Here is a 22,222-nt window from a genome sequence, read left to right on the forward strand (position 1 = left end):
CCCAACCCATTAGAGTGTTATTCTTCGCATCCAACGGGACAGTTAATTTTCCAGCCTGATCAAGGCGTTGGAGTCAGTTTTTCTACAACCGCCGTGGAGTTCAAACGTGCAATGCTCTAAGCAGAACCGGAAGTAAAAAGTCCTTGCCTATATACAGGTGGTACCTGAAATTGATCGGATAGATTAGCTGTTGCCACATACCTATATAGAACGGTGAAACAGTGAATAAAACTGAACCGTATGGTCAGTGAAAAGAAAATTGTTTACTCAGTGAGTTATAATTGTACATCAATGGTGAAATTATCCATATGGTGTTAAGTTATACAGAAAACATACAAATAACCGGTTATAATAGGGAAGTTATGCGCTAATGTCGGAAGCTGTAACCTTTTAACAGTTCCCAATAATTAGAACAAAATTAAAAAAATCAAATTTTCGATGCCCATCATAGTGAATCAGCTTGATAACTTCAGAGTGTATAATCCATAAATATCTAAATTATACATGTTAATACAATATTTTACTGTGGAATAAATAAACTTGGTCAACTCAACGTCATACTACAGAACACGATCCTTTCTTAATTTTCCTTGTCATGAACCATCAATATAACAGTAACAGTAACGTTTTTTGAATCAATTGGATCTACATGCTGTAGAAAAAATTTTACAAGTGCATTCATGAAAAAACCTACTACAAATAGAATAGATGGTAATTCTGTGAGCAAGTCAGACTTGTAGCAAAAGAAAAGACCTTAGATTCAGTAGAATGTTAGATTGACAAATAGCTAGTGCTCTTAATCCATCCAGTCATGCCCACCCCGCTTCAGCTGGTACACAGTGCTAGATCAGTTCACTCGGGCACGCAACGCAGTTTCGGTGTGTACGATTGTACTCTGGAGGAAGATGGACCGCCCAGTGCGCCACATTTCGGGGTACGGAAGTTGTGATAGCGCCCTCGGGCTTTCTTTCTGTGTTGCTGACGCACTTTCGTTTTCTCCCACATTCAGGGTTGGCTACTTACGAAGCTGCGTAAATCCAGCGGAAATATACTGTACCCAAGCAAATCGGATAATATGAACCAGCTGGAGAATAGTCTGCTGCATTCTATCCTAACGCAATCCGTGGAGGCAGACGTCTGTCTGCTAAGTGATAGTCCATTTCGTATTTTAAGGGTAAGTTTTCATGCTTTAAATCTCACACTAATATCTCCGGCGAGATACTTTTGAGAGTTACTTAAATGTACTTGTGAGTGTAAGCTTACCTTTCAGAGCAATGAAAATATAGAAAGGACAGAAGTTAGGCAATAATAATATAGTCCGGGAGGAGAATAATAATTTTGGTTTTAGGCCAATATATAAATAATTTTCTCATCTTCCAACATTATAGTAACAAACTTACTGATTTTAAACATATCTTTATAAACAACACTCTAATTTAATTTGAATATAACCAAATATATATATATATATATATATATATATATATATATATATATATATATATATATATATATATATATATATATATATATATATATATATATATATATATATATATATATATATATATATATATATATATATATATATATATATATCAAAACTATGCAATTGGTTAATAATAAAAGAACATTTTTGTCGTTCAAAATATTGCATTCAGGATGAATGTCTCAATCAAGTTGACAAAATTTTTCTTTATGATAAAAAGCGTTTTCCAATTTTATCCAAAACGCTGCAATATGATTATTCCTCTAAGCCTGTTTCCCGCGTCTGCTTCTCTAGAAACAAGAAAGGCTTTATGTAGTAGTCCTATGTAAAGACATAAAAGGTTAATATTTTCAAAGAATCCGGTTATATACTTTTTTTGCACTTCGTCTAAGAACATCTAAATTCAATTTTCGCAACTCAGTACCTAGTCCCTTTCAGCGTAAATGTTCGCTGTCTGTTTCTAAATAGGTCTACCGAACAAGAATTGATTCTATGTTAGAATGACTTAAAACAAAAAATAAGCGTGACGCGCTCAAGCATAGAATTTATTATCAGATATTTTTACTCTTGAAATTGTGTTGTAGATAATCATCAAAAATGCTAATCTTTCGTAAACATATTTAAATCTTGTTTATTGTTTGACATTGCATTGCATATATATGATAAAGACATAACCTCATATGTTTTGTCTGGAGTTCTAGTGATCGTTTTAGTAACAATATCTACAATTTAAAAGAACCTAAATTAATCCACCTAGCGGTCAGCGGTTTTATTTGTAAAAATAGATTTACATGAACGTTTCAATCCAATAAATGTATATTCACTTTTTAGGTTCTATAATATTGATGTTGTAATCTTTACATATAAAAATGCAGTCAAGTCTGTCTGTCTGTCTGATCCATATAGGCCCGAAAACTACCGAACCGATCGACGTGAAAATTTGTATGTAGAAGTTTTTGGTGCCGATAAAGGTTCCTATGATAGTTTGAGACCCCTCCCTCTTCTGGAAGGGAGGGGTCCCATACAAATGAAACATAAATTTCTGCACAACTCAAGAACAAACCAAGCGAATGAAACCGAATTTGGCATGTGGATGTTTTAAGGGGTAGCTATTATGTCCATAATAGTTGGATGAAACACAAATTTGTGCACATCTCGAGAACTAATCAACCAAATGGAACAAAATTTGGCAGGTAAATGTTTTTAGTGGTACCAAATATGTACATAATGGTTTGAAACTCGACTCCCTCTTCTATAAGGGAGGGATCCCATGAAAATGAAACACAAATTTCGCACAGCTCAAGCACCAATCAAGAAAATACAACCAAATTTGGTATGTGAATGTTTTTAGAGGTAACAAATATGTCCATAATGGTTTGACGCCCGTCCCTCTTCTGGAAGTACATGTTTCTTCACAAATTTTTGCACATCTCGCGAACTAATCAACTAAATGGAACCATATTGGCAGGTGAATGTTTTTAGTGGTAACAAAAATGTTCCATAATCGACCTCAGACAACATTTTGGATTGTAAGATGGCAACTTCCGGTTTCTGGAGAACAGCCGAAAATGGCCGATTTCCACCCAATATAATAATATCCGGATCTAGAATAGTACACAGAAGCTAAAATCGACCACAGATAGCATTTTAAATTCTAAGATGGCGACTTCCGGTTTCTGAAAACAGCAGAAAATGACCAAATACCACCCAATATGAGTTTTTCTTCAACCAGTATGCCGTTCAAAATCCAGAAATTGTCTCCAAATGCCATTATGAAATCCAAAATGGTGACTTCCGGTTCAGAATTAAGGCGATGTACAGAAGCCAATAGACGAGGATGTTGTCATTTAGATAAAACCAATCATTTCAAACGATTTGTTATTTGACTTTGATCATATCCTATGGCCGATTCGTCGTGCATTTGCAGACTTCAAACAAACCGCAAGGAATCAATGTATGTATCGATCAAAGCAGGAATAGTTTTAAATAGTCTTTGAATTTCTCTTTTTTCCATAACTTTTGAGCCACATATCAAATTGTTATGAAGTTTGTTATTTGTAAGTTTGAAAGATGACTCGTTCGTATGACGTAGTCACTGAAGGCTGGCCCTAGAATACCGTCCAGTTTACAACATGCGAGTAAAACCTCAAATACGGCTGGTGAAGCTGTTGAATTATTTTCCGACTTCTTCCAAAGTGTCTATAGTACATCGTCCCCTGTGATACGTCCCGAATGCTTCCAGAGTGTAAATTCGTATGACATAAGTCTACCAGAAATAAGGTTTTCGATTGGAGAGGTTCGAAAAGCACTGGAAAATGTCGACACCACAAAAGGCGCTGGAGCGGACGGGCTTCCGCCACTACTTCTCAAAAATTGCGCAGCATCACTGGCTCATCCTGTTTCATTCAGAAACATTTCATTCTTCAACTTATCGCTTCATCGAAGATCTTCCCAACGGTCTGGAAAACCGCACGCATTGTACCGATCCTCAAAACAGGCAATATTCACCACGTCAACAATTATTGTGGCATATCAATACTATGCTCACTTGCGAAGATATTCGAGTCGCTAGTTCATGTCGTGCTATATAGAGTTGCACGACCGCTTATATCAGAATACCAACACGGGTTAATGCAACAAAGGTCCACAACCTCCAACCTGATGTGTTATACAAACGCACTATTTCCTGAAATTGGAAACAGAAAACAAGTCGATGCTGTCTACGTCGATTTCTCTAAGGCTTTTGATGTTGTACCACACGATTATGCCATCGAAAAACTCAAACGTATGGGGTTTCCAGAGCACAGCACCGCATGGCTACACTCATACCTCACTAACCGTAAAGCCTCAGTCTGCGTGAACTCCTTGTGTTCCAAAGAGTTCGTCCTCACGTCTGGTGTCCCACAGGGAAGCGTACTGGGTCCGCTTATATTTGTCTTGTTTGTAAACGACATATGCACTAGACTGAAGTCCCAGAAGCAGATGTTTGCTGATGACCTTAAATTCTATAGAATAGTATCGTCACCTCTGGACTGTCTGGCTTTGCAAGACGACATTAACGAACTCTCGCTATGGTGTTCACAAAATGTCATGAAAATGAACGCAGCGAAGTGCAAAATTGTCTCATTCACAAGACGCTCTGACTCTGTAAACCATACATATTACATTGATGGTAACTTCCTGGAGCGGGTCACTTCTATTCGCGATCTAGGAGTCACAATAGACTCTAAACTCCGATTTCATGATCACGTCTCAATCATTGCAGCCAAAGCGTTTGCAGTGCTCGGACTCATTTGAAGGCAGTCGCACCATTTCACTGATGTATACACCCTAAAAACCCTCTTCTGTGCAATGGTTCGGAGCATCCTTGAGTATGCAGTTCAAGTCTGGGCACCATACCACCTAGCGCACGCCGTGAAATTTGAGCGGATACAAAAGCAGTTCATTCGGTATGCTTTACGCCAACTACCGTGGAATGATCCGGTGAATTTACATGACTACACCGCGCGTTGCATGCTTCTTAACTTAGAAACTCTCGCAGCCCGTCGAATCAAGCTGCAGAGAACGTTTATTTTCGACATAATAGAAAATGTTATTGACTGTCCAGAACTGTTAAGACACATCAATTTTAATGTACCCCCGCGAGCCCTCCGAAGATATCCCACGATTAATTTACCGTTCCGCAGAACTAGTTACGGACATGATAGTGCATATCATGCATGTCTGAAAGCATATAACGATGTCAGTGACCTCCTTGAACTGGGTATGACGAAAACGGCTTTTAAAAATAGAATTAGAAATTAGAATAAGCTATAATTAGTCTGTACGATTTTTATTCGAATACGAGAAACAATAAACAAATGACACTAGTTATGTTCAAATAGGTCATGTAATCTTTGAGATAATAGACTTTCGTTGTTTTATTAACAGTTTAATACATAACGGTTGCTTAAGTTCGATTATAATCAAATGAAATGGGAACGTGTAGGGCAGCCAAACTTTGAAACCACGTGTTCAATCATAATTCATCAGTTAACCCTTAACTAGCCCGCTCATCTGATAATAATAATCAAAGCGGTTGTGTAGTTTCTGAGATAATGATGTTTCGTGATTTTCACAAGTCGGCACATTACAAATGAAGTTACAGTTCGATTACAGTAAAATTTAATAGGGTCTTCTGAGGCAGCTAGACCATTCATTTGACACTAATTTTGTGGAAATCGGGTTGGCCATCTCTGAGAAAAGTGAGTGAGTCCAAGTAGTCTTCGGAATATGTTTCTTTGCATAGCTAGATTTCACATTTTTAAAGTTAACAGGCAAAGTAATAGTCCGACTGCAAAACAAATCAATAGGGTCTTATGAGACAATTAGACCTTCCATTTGACACTGATTTTATGAAAATCGGTACAGCCATCTCTGAGAAACATGAGTGAGATTAAACAGTTTCCAGAACACATTTCTTTTCACAACTTTTGAACCACAAGTTCAATCTTTATGAAATTCAAAACTTAAGGGTTTTCTAGGTAGCCCGTTCTTTTGAGACCAATTTTGTTCAAATCGGTTGTGTAGTTTCTGAGATATTGATGTTTCATGATTTTCACATTCTTAAACATAACCTCTAAACCAAAAATCCGATTACAATGAAATTCAACACACACACATACACACACACATACAGCAAATGCTCAGCTCGTCGAGCTGAGTCGAGTGATATATGCCATTCGGCCCTTTGGAGCACTTTTATACTTTCGGTTTTGCAAGTGATTGCTATACCTTTCTAGGAGAAAGGCAAAAACGTAGCAATGTGTTTGACAATCATCATATGGCACTAAGTGATCATCACATCCAAAACTGCAGCACAACCAAAATTATTATAGTTTGCTTCCTCCGGACGAAGTTCTTCTTTCAGCAGCTAAAAATCAATTTTCGAGGCCACCTATAGTCTGCCAACTAAGGCTGTGCGTTCCCGAAACTAAACGAAATTTTTCTCGAAATTCTTCAAAAAGTGACTAGAATTTATAAATTTGAAGTAAATCTTTTTATTGATTCATATTTCAACAGAAGGCTTAGAGGTATTTTGAGTTTATTTAAGTGGAAAATTTTTAAGAAAAACCCGGAAATTAGGAAAATTATAGTGAACTATAGATTTTTTCGAACTTTATACGGTCAAAGCTTTGAAGCATTTCCGGACCTTAATTAGAGTCTATAAAAGCAGAAAAATTGGTTCAGAAATTATAATTTGTATCTATTTATTAAAAAAATGTGTTCTCAATTTCGATAAATTTCGTTTAATTTCGTGAAACTCGAAATTTCGCGAAATTTCGCACACCCTTACTGCCAACCAAGAATTGCATTCCAGAAAAGCGACACATTAAAGCTTTACCCGGTTAACGCATCACCATAGTCATCAACTACATCGTGTATTGCATGCTCATTGAATTATTCGTGCTTTTTTAACGTTACTGACGCCGCTCGTCACCTGCTAAAGCAACTGACACCAACGCAGCTCATTCACCGTTATCTGAGCTTAAATCTTTTTTTATACTTTTTCACGCAATTTTCAAGTTAACTTTAAATTTGCTACTTAGTCTGCAGAATGATAGATAACCCTTTAAAACCCCTGTTTCTCATAACTGGTATCTTACTAGGAAAAATTGCTGATTGCACACGAAAATAAATCTTTTTAATACGAGCCTCTCGACGCAGAGTGGTAAAAAAAGTTTACCTTCTATATGTATTCTCGAAAAGGCTAAGAAGTACCGGTTGTATTTTGCAATCAATCATATCTGACTTGCAGAAGGATTTTGATTGCGTAAACAAAAGTAAATCAAACGATTGTTACTTCGTGCTACGGAAACTGTTATTTTCTGGCTACTATCACTCCAGAATGTTTGCCAATTTTCAATAGCGTAACTCCAAAAATCATTTTTTAAGTGTCCAATCACAAATAATTTCTTATTAATTCAAGCTTACAACTCGTGATTCTGGTGAGCAATGACTGTGCTATAAGCGCTTAAACCTGATCACTTTTTTCATAACTGCTATTTTAGATCTTTATTTAAACCCCTATCTTCATGTAAGTTGTAGTTCTACGTCGAAATTGGTGGCGGTACGAAAAACAAAAAGAACGGCATTTTTTCAATATCTTAAAAAGTTGCCTTCATACTCAAAAAAGTTACCCTAAAGAGATTGTAGCTTTTTAACGATTCCTGTGAAGTTTGGTGCCTCTAGCGCAGGGCGAAGCTTCTGCAAGTGCTCCGCAGCATCCAAGATCTTTAGCTCGGCGGATCATTTTTTCAAACCAAAATATTTGACGGGGAACCTGCATTGTTGAATCAACGAGAAGTACAGTCCCTCTACAATTACGGGTCAGTCAACGTGTTGTCTGAATGTTCAAAAATGGATATAAAATCGGAAAATTTATCAACTACGAATGTTTTACTATCTATCTCTTTGTTCTGATATGTACTTTCGATCAACAATTAGTTTCACTGCAGTTGATGCGTGTAAATCGGTTGGGAAGGAAATACACTTACAATACACAATTATGGGTCACTTTTGGCATTTAAAATCATTTAGTCTATAAAATCGTCAAAATTCATTACATTAGTAGTTTTATTGCAGTAAAAGCTTGATAATAAGTTATTTTATTCAGTCTTGATGCATTATCATGTTGAAGTAATAAAAATAGCCAAGATATGGACTGACCCACAATTGTGCACCGCAAAATGTAACATTACATACAATTATGGGTCACTTCACTTATTGCACCGAGCAGAATTATAGTTTTTAGTGACATTTTCAACTTTAAATCATTTTAATCGTATAAATGAGGCTACAAGTGAGTTACAAAATATACCACTGCTAATGAAAATTGTTCAGTTTCGTGAGAATAGACAAAACTGTGGAGGCACTGTACATAAACTGTTCGTAATCCAATTTTTTTGTGCCAAATGCCTGAAAAATGCAATCTGGCCCGATTTTGTTTTTTAAATCTCAGTCTCAGCTCAAGTCCCAGAAAGTCGATTATATAAAAACACACAAATTAATCCACCTAGCGGTCAGACCAAGCCTTTTTCATTCAAACTTATAATTTGTAAAAATAGATTTACATGAACGCTTCAATCCAATAAATGTTTATTCACTCTTTGGGTTCTAAAATATTGATGTTGTAATTGAGGTATAAAATATGATATTTGACGTACATAAGAAATAGCGAAATTTTAAATAGTCTTTGAATTTCTTTTCTTTCCATAACTTCTAAACCACATATCAAATATAACACGCCAAATAATAGTCCAATTGCAAAACAAATCAAAAGGGTCTTATGGGGCAATAGGTATAGGTCCAGCCATCTTTGAGAAACATGAGTGAGATTAAACAGTCTTCAGTCGGTCCAGCCATCTCTGCGAAAAGTGAGTGAGTGTAAAAGGTTGCACATACACACACATACAGAAAATGCTCAGCTCGTCGAGCTGAGTCGAGTGATATATGCCATTCGGCCCTTTGGAGCACTTTTATACTTTCGATTTTGCCAATGATTGGAATACCTTTCTAGGAGAAAGGCAAAAATATTTTTATTCATTTAATTTCAACTGACATAGTCTCAATTTTTATTAGATAATCTTAGACCTCGACGTTTTATGCATTTTTAGAACATTTGGCATAAAAAATCGATTTTGGCAATTTCGCGAAGCTGTGCATTTTATTCTTTGGTCAAAAAAGTGTTATGATTGATTGTTAGATTTGTTGTTAGTGTTATGATAGATGTTGGATTCCAGTATTCAACAATACGATCTCTCGGCGTGTTTTTGACATGGGTAAAGATGTCATGAACACTTTGTTTTCTTGATTGCAAAATTTAAAGATTTGCGATGCAGCTTGACAAATCCATAGATGGGGCAGGACTTGCAATTGTGATGATGTTTGTAAGCTAATAATTTTCTGAAATTTTCCAAGAAGATTTATTCCTTTGCAAACCACTGCCAATTTCTACAATATTGCATGGGAAAATTGTGTAAATGTGTGTACGAACGGTGCTAAAGCTATTGTTGAAATATTTCTAAAGTCGTGGCAAGAATTCCAGAAAAGGCAGAAAACTGAGATAGCAGTCATTGCATTCTTCATCATCTTGCGCTCGCTATCAAGAAACTGTCATCATTGTTGAAAGAAGTCTTGCAGGAAAGTGTTGAAATAATAGATTTTATCGAAGCTCTGCCTAAAAATGCAAGATTATTCACAAGACATCCGACTACAATTGTCACAAATCAAACCAAACATTACATAGCTTACGAAATCTTAGAAAGTTTATTTGTACAATTAAATAATCTGAGAAAGTTTACTTGTTCAATTAAATAAGCCATTTCTATTGATGAAAATAGAACCGAAAATTATCAAAGAATAGATATTTGTTACTGATTTCAATAATTACGATGACAATACTTATACCAAATAAACGTGAAGGACAAAATAGTGTGAAGTTTTCAACACGAAATTTTTGACCTAGGACTACGTCTCTGTTTTCTATTCTAAAGTACATTTTGTAAAATTGAAAATGAAACTGAAAATGTTGTGTCAGATTGCAAGCGATAATAGCAAGCGAATCTCTTCTTAGTAATTCATATGTCGGTAAATAGATTAAATATGTGACAACTGTTTGATATAGTAATGTTTAACATTGTTGCTTTGCTGCTTAATTAGCAAAATAGGTGAGAAGTTCTAAGGTCGAGCTTTTCCATATACTCTCCTTGCTATTTCCTTGCTTACCGAGCACGGATAACATTAATATGTACGGAATAAATTCTACTCGCTACATATTTTGACTCAGCAAAGTGTTTTGCCTCGTTTCACATTATAGAGTCTGCGACGCCCCGCTTACATTGCAGAAATGTACACTCAACTCGATACAAAAGACTGCGAGTAGATCATTCAACTTCATTCTTGTTCGTCACACAGGAGCGAGTGGAGCCTGCAGCATAGCTGTTAGAGGTACGCGACATCAGGAAAAGAGAGCGGATTACGAGTCAACTATCAGGCACTGCGCAACAACTATGAATGGTTGAAGATAAGAGTTTTGAGAATTTTCGCAACTACTATTATTATAAAATTTTCATGTGTTTCTCAACAATCATTTTCACAATAACGACCGGCATCAAAATAAAACGACAGTGTTGTCTATGAACAGTTTGTCGCAGCAAGATATAACCCTCATTTTAAAAATTTTCACTGCGAAATAGAGTGATTTTCCGCTTCAATTGTTCCTTTGTGCCCAGTCGAACACCGTTACCGGTCCAATATCGATAACGCAAATTATCGATATTGGACCGATCGATAACGCAAATCTAGAACCAGGGTAATTTTCGCATCAGAAAAGCACAAATTTTCTTTTGGTGCTCATGACAATCACTCAGTAGTATTGAAGGTGTTTTGTTTCGTTTCTCATTCTCGAATCTGCGACGCTTCACCTACATTGCAAAAATTTACGCTCAACTCGATTCAAAGCGTGTAGGAAATTTAACTTATTCTTGTTCTTAACACGAAAGCAACTGGAGCTCTTGGAGATACACGGTGTATAACAGCCGTAGTGAAATATGTCAACCAAGCGTTAAAATCAATATATATATATATATATATATATATATATATATATATATATATATATATATATATATATATATATATATATATATATATATATATATATATATATATATATATATATATATATATATATATATATATATATATATATATATTATATAATATATATATATATATATATATATATATATATATATATATATATATATATATATATATATATATATATATATATATATATATATATATATATATATATATATATATTTGTCCTACATCACCATTTTATCCGCTAAATATTTTGGCATGAAAAAGGCCTGGGCCTTTGCGTCTAGTGCAGAAATCCGTCAAAAGGTCACAGAGTAATCGCTTGCGGGTTCGTCGTTTTTACGTTGGCTCACCGGGAAACTCATTTAAGTTCTGAGGAAGTTATCTTTACTCGGGGCACCAAAATTTACAGAAATGGGTAAAAAGCTCTGGGTAAAAATCTTTCAGTTTATTGTATTTGAGCTCTACGGCCAAACCTGTGTTTACTAGTGTTATAGCGCAAAATCTCTCCAAATGATACAAAAATACGCAAAAAATTATTCAACCATTTTCAATCCGAATGAAACTTTGCACACGTGAATATTTTCAGCGAGAGGAAAACTGAACTGAAAAATAATTTTCTAAAAGCATACACCCTTATAGAAATTATGCTTGTGCCTAAAAAATTTTTTCGCTCGCGAAAAATACTCAGTTTGCTATATGTTCATTCAGAAACCATTGATTGTACAGAAAGGGAGGCTACGTAGCCGCAAGGTTACAGAGTTCGCTTTGTCAAACGAATGGTCGTGGGTTCGATTCTTTGTAGAACAAGGTCATACGATGTCAGAAAGGACTTGAGCATGGGTTTATTCTCAGGCGCCCCACCAGTTCCCCTACCTTGACGCTGAAATCTACAAAGGTATGACTTCCTCTTAACAAAGGTATGACTTCCTCTTAACAAAAAAAAACCCTCTTATCAATAAAACTGGCCAGAAGGACGCACGACAAAACTTCTTCAGGGAATTATAATTGGTGATACTTGGCAGGAGAAATTAAGCTTGGTATAGTAGAACAGTAAACGCGTGAAAGGAAAGGGTAATATAATATTACACACAAGCACTGATAAAAAATCATAATATAATTATATATTATGATAAAAAATCATAATATCATAAAAATGTTGAAATTTAAAAAAAAATTGAAACTTACTTTTTATTAAAAATTAGGTTTCATTTTTCGTGTTTATTCAAATTTTGTGATGAACCAAATTTTGTTATCATTTTTTTACAAGGTAGCATCGGGGAGCGGATGTTCAGTTCGAGTTAGAATCATTCTGTACAACCAAAGGTTATTGAGATACAATATTTTGAAAAAAAGCCAGTGTCAAATTGAATTGAAGAACAGATCAGCAAATTTCATTTGAAGTTTTCCGAGACAAATACCTAACTCTATTATTAAATTTCCAGCCCGTCAACTGAAAACTGTTCTCTAACAAAAAAAATGTTTACAACGAACAGTTATAATCGTAACCACAGAATGCAAGAATGGTACTAATGCGGCAAAAACAACCAGAGTTATAGAAACTGGAACATGGTCTGTTGGCAGCTCTACAGGCAGCCACGCTCACTTGCTAAAGCCTTCATGAGAAAAAAGAGTAACGTTAGAGTTACTAGAGAGCAACTATGCTTCTGCAAAAAAAAAATGCTGGTTGGCTTTCCGTAGCAACGGGAAAACCCGACAGGATGTACGAGAACGATTGAGCAGTACAGTAGCCGAGATGAGATGGATATAAAACAGAAAATCAAAGATTGTTTATCCTCAGTTCAACTTGAAACGCGACGCGATACAGTGCAATATCGAAATAAGACGATATCATCTACTGACTAGTAAATAGAGTCAGTTCAGCCATACCTTCAATATTGGATTAAGTGGATGCTAGTTGGATTAAAATTTGTGTTGACATTCTAGCTACGACGGTGGTGTGGATTATCTAATGAATAAGTCAAATAATGAAATTGCAGAAGACCGCTGATTTGATTCTGATGAAAAAAAAAACTGGCGCCTTGATTCTTAGCCTAAGCCTTTGTATATAACCTTCAATAAGATTTTTTGGAAGTGGTTCAAGAAGTTTCTCAAACAGCTCTTGTGGTCTGGTTAATGAAATCTCACGTATTTACAAGTTTTACATTACTTTCATGAAAATTCATTTCATAAAAAAAGAGCAACACATGTTTCATTACTCGGCACAAATAAAATTCGTTCGTGCGCTCAGCTCTCGTATCTCGATTGAGTGCTAATTAAATTACAAAAACTATAGGTAAACTAACTTTATTCGGTGACTCGAGACCCTCCTGGTTTTACACAAACTGGAACGGTTTAATAAAGTTAGAGATATGCATTGAACTGTTTTGAATTGTTGTAGCTAACGAAGAAAATAATTTTAATGAGAAGCTCTCTGAATTTATTTTTCTTCAATGGGTACAATTTTCCTGTCTAGACGTTAAACATGAAACCTTAATTATTTCATGGTTCCATCGGCATAAATCAGCATGAAAATTATTTACGTAAACACTTTTCGATCCACATCAAAACGCAAGCTAAACAACGTGACTGAACCATAGTTTTACTATAGCAACCGAAACATCTTATCAAAGGCGAGTTGCACCATCCATCAATTAATTGCGAATATTAGTTAATTAATGGCTCATAGTTACTATCAGCAAGAAAAAGTGAAGAAAAACAGCAACTTGTTTCGTAATTAAGAGTTTTCACACTGAAATTAGTGATTGACTTTGTGTTTTACGCAGTGGTGATGCAGTGGAATCCTTGCATTGATATTCGTTGGATAAAGATCATTAGGGGTACTGGGGGTAAGCCCGGCCCCCTAAAGAAAATGATTCTTTAGTAGCACTTGATGGCGAATATTGTTATATTTCTTTCACAGGATCATTGCCCAGATTGTTTTCTACATGATATGAAGGTTTTTAGTACTTTCAAACTGTTATTTTACAAGGAATAGTGAAGTTTTGAAACTAAGATAAAAATGACGTTAAGCATTCAGTGCGGGTGAAACCGGCACCCCTTGGGGGTAACACCGGCCCCTAAGTTTGTTAATGAATTAACTCGAACTAACTGAACCAATTTGAATTAGGAAACCGTCGAATGAGAGATATTACATTCCTGTATGTTAATGTTGAATTTGGTTGCTGTCGGTTAGCTGGTTCTGAGCAGATTGCCGGAACAAGTTCCGTTGAACATTATGTATAAACAATGAAAGAATTTGATACTCGGCAAGCCTATCATGTGGCACTTTAAATCATATTATAAACTGATTTCATTGAAGCCAGAATCACATTGACCACACCGGAGCATAATTCAAATACCACCGGGAAAGCCGTCAGTTTTGAGACTTGATTCAGTACATTTGACACCTCCAATAACCCTTGGAATCATTCAGAAATCACAGATGAGCTTTAGTGCATGGTTCTAAGTCGATTATTTAATTTATTTATCAGCGAGACACAATAGATGAGAAATATGTGTCAGTAACATCCAACTAGCCTCAGACCATGTCGGGCTTACCCCACTCACTGGGTGACGGTGTTACCCCGACACGCACATTTTTTTTTAAAAGAGTATTTCTACAAATTTATCGCTCCAATTTACCTCAGATCGAATTCCTGTGATTGCTAACAATACAGGCAATAAATTGTAGAGAAACGAAAAATTATTTTAGTCTTTTCAAATGAATAAAAGCTTAAGTTCCACTCACGAAAAATTACATCCTTTTATGCATCAGGTGCAGTAGCGTATGTTTTGTTTATTATTTTGACGTTTGACGTTTCACGGTGGCTTCGATGCATCTTAAAATGTCTAAAACATTAAAAACCAACACTCCACATATTCCAAAACACAGTTAATTAGCGTTTTCTAGTAAAATCCTAGGGGTGACGGTCTTACCCTCAGTGCCGGGCTTTCCCCTAGTACCCCTACCAACATTTCACATTCAAATGAGAGATGCAACAAGTGCAAACTGAGTTTAAAATTGGAGGAGTAGTGGGAATTCACTATAGAATTGGAGTAAAACATACATAAATCAACCCCATGCTCTTCGTTGCGATGTACAAGCAAAAATCATTCAAACAAATGATGCCTAATTGCCCACGCTGGAATGGCCTCGCATTAACAGCCCCGTTGAAGATACCAGAGAATTGGAGCCGAGTTTTGCGGTTACAAGGCAGCACCCGACTGAATCCTGAGCTCGTGTTGCAGGTGTGCATCGTTTATCTTTTATCAGTACATATTATGACCTGTGGTTTCGTTGAAAAATAAAATTAGATAAAAAAATATCAAAATTATATATACAGTCCCCCCACGATTATGTATCACTTAAGAAGATGTATGAATTCAAAAAATCATTTCTGACCAATTTCATTATTCATAAGTAATCTCTTAATGTTTTCAGTCATAGAAATATATAATCTTTCACTTCATTGAGTATTTGTTTCCATATTTTGTGAATATTTCTCAGAAAGTATATTTATTTCATAACTAACCAAATACACAATTATGGATCACTTTTGAAAGCGGTTTTAATTATGAGACAATTCGCATCATATTATGGATCAGCATAATAAAAACAGCTTTCGGCAACGAATTTATTCAATAAACCTTATTCAAATTATGTCATTTGAAGAAATAACATATTTTGAATCGTATTAAAGATCCCGCATGGCCTGGCCACATTTTATGTGGCTTTTGAGGGTGCAGTTAGATCGAGCGTCCAGGTCTGTCGCTTCCGAAGATAGCAATCAACCATTATACGGTACATCATAACAATTTCCCGCTTTACGTAGCTTTCCTGTCCCTCGTGCCTTAGAAATAATATTTTTCAAAGGCTCAGCACTGTTTAGTTTCCGTTTAGAGCTCAAAAGAAATTGAGAGGGGTTTGTAATTGGTGAAAATCACATTTGAATCGGAGTGTTTCATATTTATAGAGAACTATTTTGTCTCGGTCCTTATTATGGAACACTTAGAAAATAACTAGTGTTTACAGAAAAATCGTTATTAACCATCAACATATTGATGAATCGTGAAGAACTTACCTTGATCTTTGTGTATGAGGCATTTTTTGCACGAGAATTAGCGATAATATCACATATGAACCTTATGAATGATAAGCGTGCTACTTACGCAGATTGAGAAAAACGACAAATATTTTGATAGATTCTGGAAGACAATATTTCACGCTTATGAAAAACACATCAATCCAGGAATAAAAACGATGTTTTCTGTGTTCAAAGCTAGCCAATATGGCATAGTTTACTGCAAAAATGTTACATGCCTTCGAACCGTTAGTTTAACTGAGTTAAATAACATGAGACACAAAAGTGATCCGTAATTGTGGGAGTTCCATAATTGTGGGGGGAGTGTATCAGTGGTTAGTGCCATGTTATGTGAAAGTGATGTCTTGTGCTGTTGGAAAATTCGAAATATTTATGAAAACAGGCACAAATCTAAACAATAATAAACATTCATTTTTAGCCTTCAACGTCATTTAAAACATTTCAAGTGAAAAATTTTCTGCAGCTGGATTAACTAGTCAATCAAATCGAAGTTGTTGAACATATACATTTCACAGTGTCCGTAGAGCTTTACTTTCATATGAGAACAATACATAAGAACGATTCATAAAAAACTTCTGACAATTGGACACCTCAGAGCAAGAAATATTATTCAACACACACCATCGATTTTTTTAAAGCATCTTTTTACTCTTCAACCGCATATCGGTCACACATTAGTATTAATTTCTCAAGTAGAGTGAATTTCAAGATATGACTCACATTCGATTATAGGCTATATTCTTTACAATTGATACTACTGCGATGTCGATGGTATATATTGCGGCGACAAGTCGTTTTAGGACCAGAGTATGTAATATTATATACGTTTACCAGCAAGAAGATGCTACTGGATTAGCACCCGTTGCTCCCGGTTTTTCTTTTCTATTTTCAAGGATTTAGGGCTTGTTTACGTTTCAGCAGCATGTACATAACGATAAATATTATTATTTCACTAGGTCAGATTTATCCTAAACAGTGAGATAAATGGGTTTATTTTTACCTTGTTACCTTTATAATTACGACTAATCATTAGCAGAAATTTTTATTTCCTTAGTTTAAACTTCAATTATAAGCCTAAATTAATGACAAAAGACACGTTGTTAACTCTTTAAAATTTTTGCACACAACTGCCAAGAGCCTGCATGTTTCAGCAGTTGATTTTTTTTTACTGAGGGGCCAGAAAAAAAATGGTTATAACTGCATTAATATATTAACCCTCTGATACCCAGTGCTGCCTTTAGACGGCCTTCATCGGAAGCTTAATATCTCTTTATCAAAACCTCTGTTCATACTTTTTTCTCATAAAATGAACTGACATCACTTTTTCCTATGTTCATATGTGGTTTCATGATCATCTGAATCGCACGATAGCAACCATCAAATTTTAAATTTGCATAAATGCGTTTTACCCTGCAGTGATATTTCAAATAAAAAGATTATTAGTGAGAAATTTGATTCAAAGTAATTATTGGTGGGTTCAGGTGGGTGGGGATTTTAGGTTTATATAAGTTTTGTTTCTATTCAACTATAAAATACTGAAATATTAACAAAAATGCGAAGACCATTTAAAGGCGATTTTGGGCGTTGCCGACATGAAAAATTTTCGCTGATGTCGAAACATGGTTTTTTGATCTGTTACTTTTTCAGTCATGAAACGAAGACAGGAATCGAAACATTCATCGTTGTCTGACCGACAGATTACTGAGCTGATGGTGCAGAAGCTTGACAGTGATAAGGACCTGAACTGTGATATTTTGGATGATTTTGATAGTGACGATGATTAAAAAAGACTTAATTATCCTACACATGGTCGGTGTTAAGTCAGACCAGACCAAGTGACATTTTGATCATTTCGAGAAAAACGAGTTTGAAGTTTGTTGCTCTGGGAATTTTGAAGTTTTCAATATTTTTGCGCAGTTTTGATGTTATAAGTTGGAGTAACTCTCTAACTGTATCATGTAATGTGACAATTGAAAAAAAGGAGTGCCGTAAGCTCAAAAAGGACAGGTTTATAACTGCTTAAATGTACTTAATCCACTCTGATTGAATCAAAGAAGAATCATTAATGACTTGGTCCATTATGACCGAACAATTGAACAAATAATTTTAGTCCATTGATCGACGAACAGTCAAAAAGTTTTTAATAGCTTCTGCGACATCAACAATTATTGAAAATAGTTTGAAAAAACTTTAAACTGTGTTTGTTTCAACAAATCAATGGTAGGAGCGGAATGTTTTAATGGAACAAAAATATGGTTAATTCACTCAATTAAGTTATTCGTAATCATCCACTTTTTCTGCAACTTTGGCCAAAATTGCCGTAGAATTGATAATGGACTGGATGGTTTCCTCGTGTTTTGGTTCTGGAATTTCTGTCACGTTTGGATGTAGTGCTTCAAGGACAGCTTTATGTAAAGTTGGCACAGGTTCTCCATTATTGATTAGAAAATAATATTGAATAGATATTGACAACATGCTTTACACACTTAAATGTCAATCGAGTCAGCTTCTTCTTGTATTAATATGAAAGGTCTTCTCTAAACAATCGCTTGTGTTGCCTTTAGCTTCGTAATTTCATTACGGGCATATTTCTAATTAGCTTGCATAAAACAGTAACAAACATACACTTACCAACCTCCCGAGGATATAACTCATTGGTAAAATCATCAACTTTCAAGTCAGTATTACTACTGTAACTTGAACTTCTTTCTGAAACTGTGGAATGTTGGTCACCCACACAAATGTACATTTTCCTCATTTACAGGTAAAGTATAGTTTTTTGACTAACGGGCAAAGAAGCATTCCGATAAATTGCCTGATAGTGTTGAAATTCATTTATGTTGACTTCAAACCGATGCTCTAAATTCCGATAATTTCAACCTTTTTCTGCTTAACACATGGTTCACTTTGTCTGCACACTATAAGGCATGATATCAGGTCATGTAAGTGACAGCAATAAACGGTCCAAAAACACATTCAAAACCACGGCAGTGCGTGAAACTTCACAGATTCCGATGGGGGGTGAGTGAAAGAGTTCTCTGATACAAAGAAATCCGAAAAAACGCTTGAAAATTCTTCCGTTCGTTCGCTTTTATCAATAGCTGACCGCAGGCAGTCTCCTTGAAAATAAACACTTGGTCCATTCTGACTGAACACTGTAATCGCTTTTCATTGGTAATGCAGACAAAAATCATGCTGTTATTTCTGCTGTTTTAGAGATAAATAAAATCTGATTGTTGTGTGATGTAGCTTCAGAAAATCTTTATCCATTACTATCGTTCACTCGTTTTTTCCAATTTTGCGACTTGGTCCGGTCTGACTTAACACCGACCACATGTGAAGCGCATTTAGCCTACTGCCCCAAAAAATGTTGAGCAAAAAGCTCGGCCGACGCGTTCTACATTTTTAGAGTGATAAATTTTTGAGTCGAAGTTAGGCGCATTCAAAGAAATCATTAACAAGACAAAAAACTTGTACAACCAAAATTATCCATTTTTTTTTTAAATACAAACCTTCACCTGAAAAATTCAAAAAGCTGAACACTCCATTGAAATACTTCAACTATTTAGACGAATCTATACGTTTTCAAAGAGATATTGGAACCACTTTAAACACTATACCGCAAAAAATTGCAAATTTGTAGGAATTTTGTATTCTATGTTTGTTTATAGTTATCCTAGCATTCGTTTAAATTGGATTGAGTACGCATTAGAAACAATCCAAGCAACCATGCCGGAATATCGTTTCGAGCAACATACTTAAATATCCACTTTAACGACAACAGTGCAGTTCCTCGTGAAGTACCTTCTGGATACGACAAGCTATAAAAAATTCGACCAATAATTAACTATTTCAACCAAACCTTGCAGTCAGTTACAATGGAGCAGCACTTTGCGTCGATTAGCAGTTGTGCTCCACCCAGAATGAAAACCTTTTTGGAACAATATATGCCAGACAAACCACATGAACGGGACATAAAATTGTTTGTCCTGTGTGACGCACATGGCCATTTTTGTTTCACATCGTAAAAGTATTGAAATAATGTTCGTTTGATTTTTTTTTACACGAGTGCCCAATGCCGCCTCTAGGCGGTCTTAATATTTTTTTAAATAAGTAAGTAATTTAAAAAAAGGAGTTTTCTTATTATCAGACATGTGTTACGGATCACAAAACGAAGCGGCTAGAATTTTTTCGAGCGAAAAAATAATTTGGGCATCAGAGGGTTAAGTGGGTCTAACAAGCCTTTCGTAGTATGTTCAATCACCGGCTTAGGAGAGATTTTAGATGTCAGTCAGTATGATCGTAGCGGCCGTTCCGTAATTGTGTTGTACTACAGTTGGCTGCAAAGTCTGTGTCAAATAAATAGAACAGAACGCGCCACCTTAGCTCTAACCCTGAATAGGAAGAAAATTTGCCGCTCTCGAATTTCGTACCACATAGGTCTTCAGGAGTACACTAAAAACGCAAAAATATGTAGCACGTGAAGAAACTACATAAAAAAACTTCGTAAATTCCGAGATCTAAGTAAAAAAGCTTCACTTGTGAATCTATTTAAACTCCACGATTTTGCTCATTAGCTGCCATGCGCCTCCACAGAACTACATCTACTCTCAAAAACACATATTCGTCTGTGAATTCAAAGAAGGAGTATGTCGTGGAAGGATCTTTAATCATTCGATGAATCGACTATTTATAGTAGGATTTTTTTTTCTATTTCAAATATGACTTTCTTTTCACAACTTTTGAACCACGTGTTCAATCATAATATTTCATCAGTCAACCCTAGCCCGTTCATCTGATATCAGTATTGTTCAAATCGGTTGTGTAGTTTCTGAGATAATGAAGTTTCGTGATCTTCACATTTTGTTAAATAACATGCAAACTAAAAATCCGATTACAATAAAATTTAATAGGGTTTTATGGGGCAACTGGACCTTTCATTTGAGAATAATTTTATGAAAATCGGTCCAGCCATCTCTATGAAAATCGAGTGAGATTGAAAAGTTGCACATACACACACACTAACAGAAAATGTTCAGATCGTCGAACTTAGTCGAGTGATATATGCCATTTGGCCCTTTGAGGCACTTTGATACCTTCGGTTCTGCCTATACCTTTCTGAGAGAAATGCAGAAAAATTAAATTTTTCCTTTTATTCAAACAAAAGTTTTAGTAAAAAGTGCAGGACGGGGAAATGAAGACTAATTTCTTCAATGAAATGATGAGTTTCAAAATTTTTTTTTCAATTTCTACATTTTTAAAAATAAATAAATGTATTTCGATGATGGTAAATGATTTGTGCAATTATTTTAAATCAAGAATCTTATTGGGGGTCATCCACATACCACGTGAACAGCTTTGGGGGAGAAGGGGTATGTGTAATGTCCACGGTCCATGCAAAATTTTTATAATATATGAGCAGTTGTCTACGGCGAGGGGGGGGGTTCAAAATCGTTTAAAGTCTGTCCACGTGGTATATGGATGGCCCCGTATGATTACCTGAATAATAATTATGATATTCAAAATAATTTGAAAACGCATTTACAAAGTTAAAAAGTTTTTCGATTAAAAATAATTGCTCAAATCATTTTCCATGACTGAAATACAAATATTATTTAAAATGTTGTAATCAGCTTCGAAACTTAAGAGCCAGTTCGCGAGTAGCGCAACCACCTTTACAAGGGAGGTTGTAGCGAGGTTCTCCGATCGGGCTGAAACTTTCAGGGTTTATCTATATGATAGAACAATGTTTTGCATAATCTCAGATTTTTTGAAAAGGGTGAGTGGAGTAAAAAAGCCCGTCAAAAATTGATGTTCGAAAACTGCTAAACACGTAAAATTACTATAACTTTGAGTACCCTGAATCGATTTTTCTGAAAATTGGCATGTTTGTTCTACTCTATAAAGGGAACAAAATGAAGGTTATTAGAAGTGGCTATCGATTATACATGATGAGAAATTCACATTTTTCTAAAAAATA

At 35.4% G+C, this 22,222-nt stretch overlaps 1 protein-coding gene across 8 annotated transcripts in view; it reads left to right on the top strand.

The window, feature by feature from the left end:
* Positions 1-94: 94 nt before the first annotated feature.
* LOC129724487 (transient receptor potential cation channel subfamily A member 1) overlaps positions 95-22,222 on the top strand; it is a 55,180-nt gene continuing 33,052 nt past the window's right edge. For 2 of the 8 annotated variants that reach the window (XM_055679425.1, XM_055679424.1), the window contains exons 1-2: positions 95-934; positions 1,010-1,174. In XM_055679425.1, the coding sequence (XP_055535400.1) occupies positions 812-934; positions 1,010-1,174 (288 nt within the window). In that variant the 5' untranslated portion in view covers positions 95-811. Of the gene's footprint in view, positions 935-1,009; positions 1,175-12,879; positions 15,389-22,222 lie in introns of those variants that run through there. The other 6 variants (XM_055679431.1, XM_055679430.1, XM_055679428.1 and 3 more) reach the window with 6 other exon arrangements.

Source organism: Wyeomyia smithii, chromosome 2 (genome assembly GCF_029784165.1).
Source record: "Wyeomyia smithii strain HCP4-BCI-WySm-NY-G18 chromosome 2, ASM2978416v1, whole genome shotgun sequence".
Lineage (NCBI taxonomy): Eukaryota > Metazoa > Arthropoda > Insecta > Diptera > Culicidae > Wyeomyia > Wyeomyia smithii.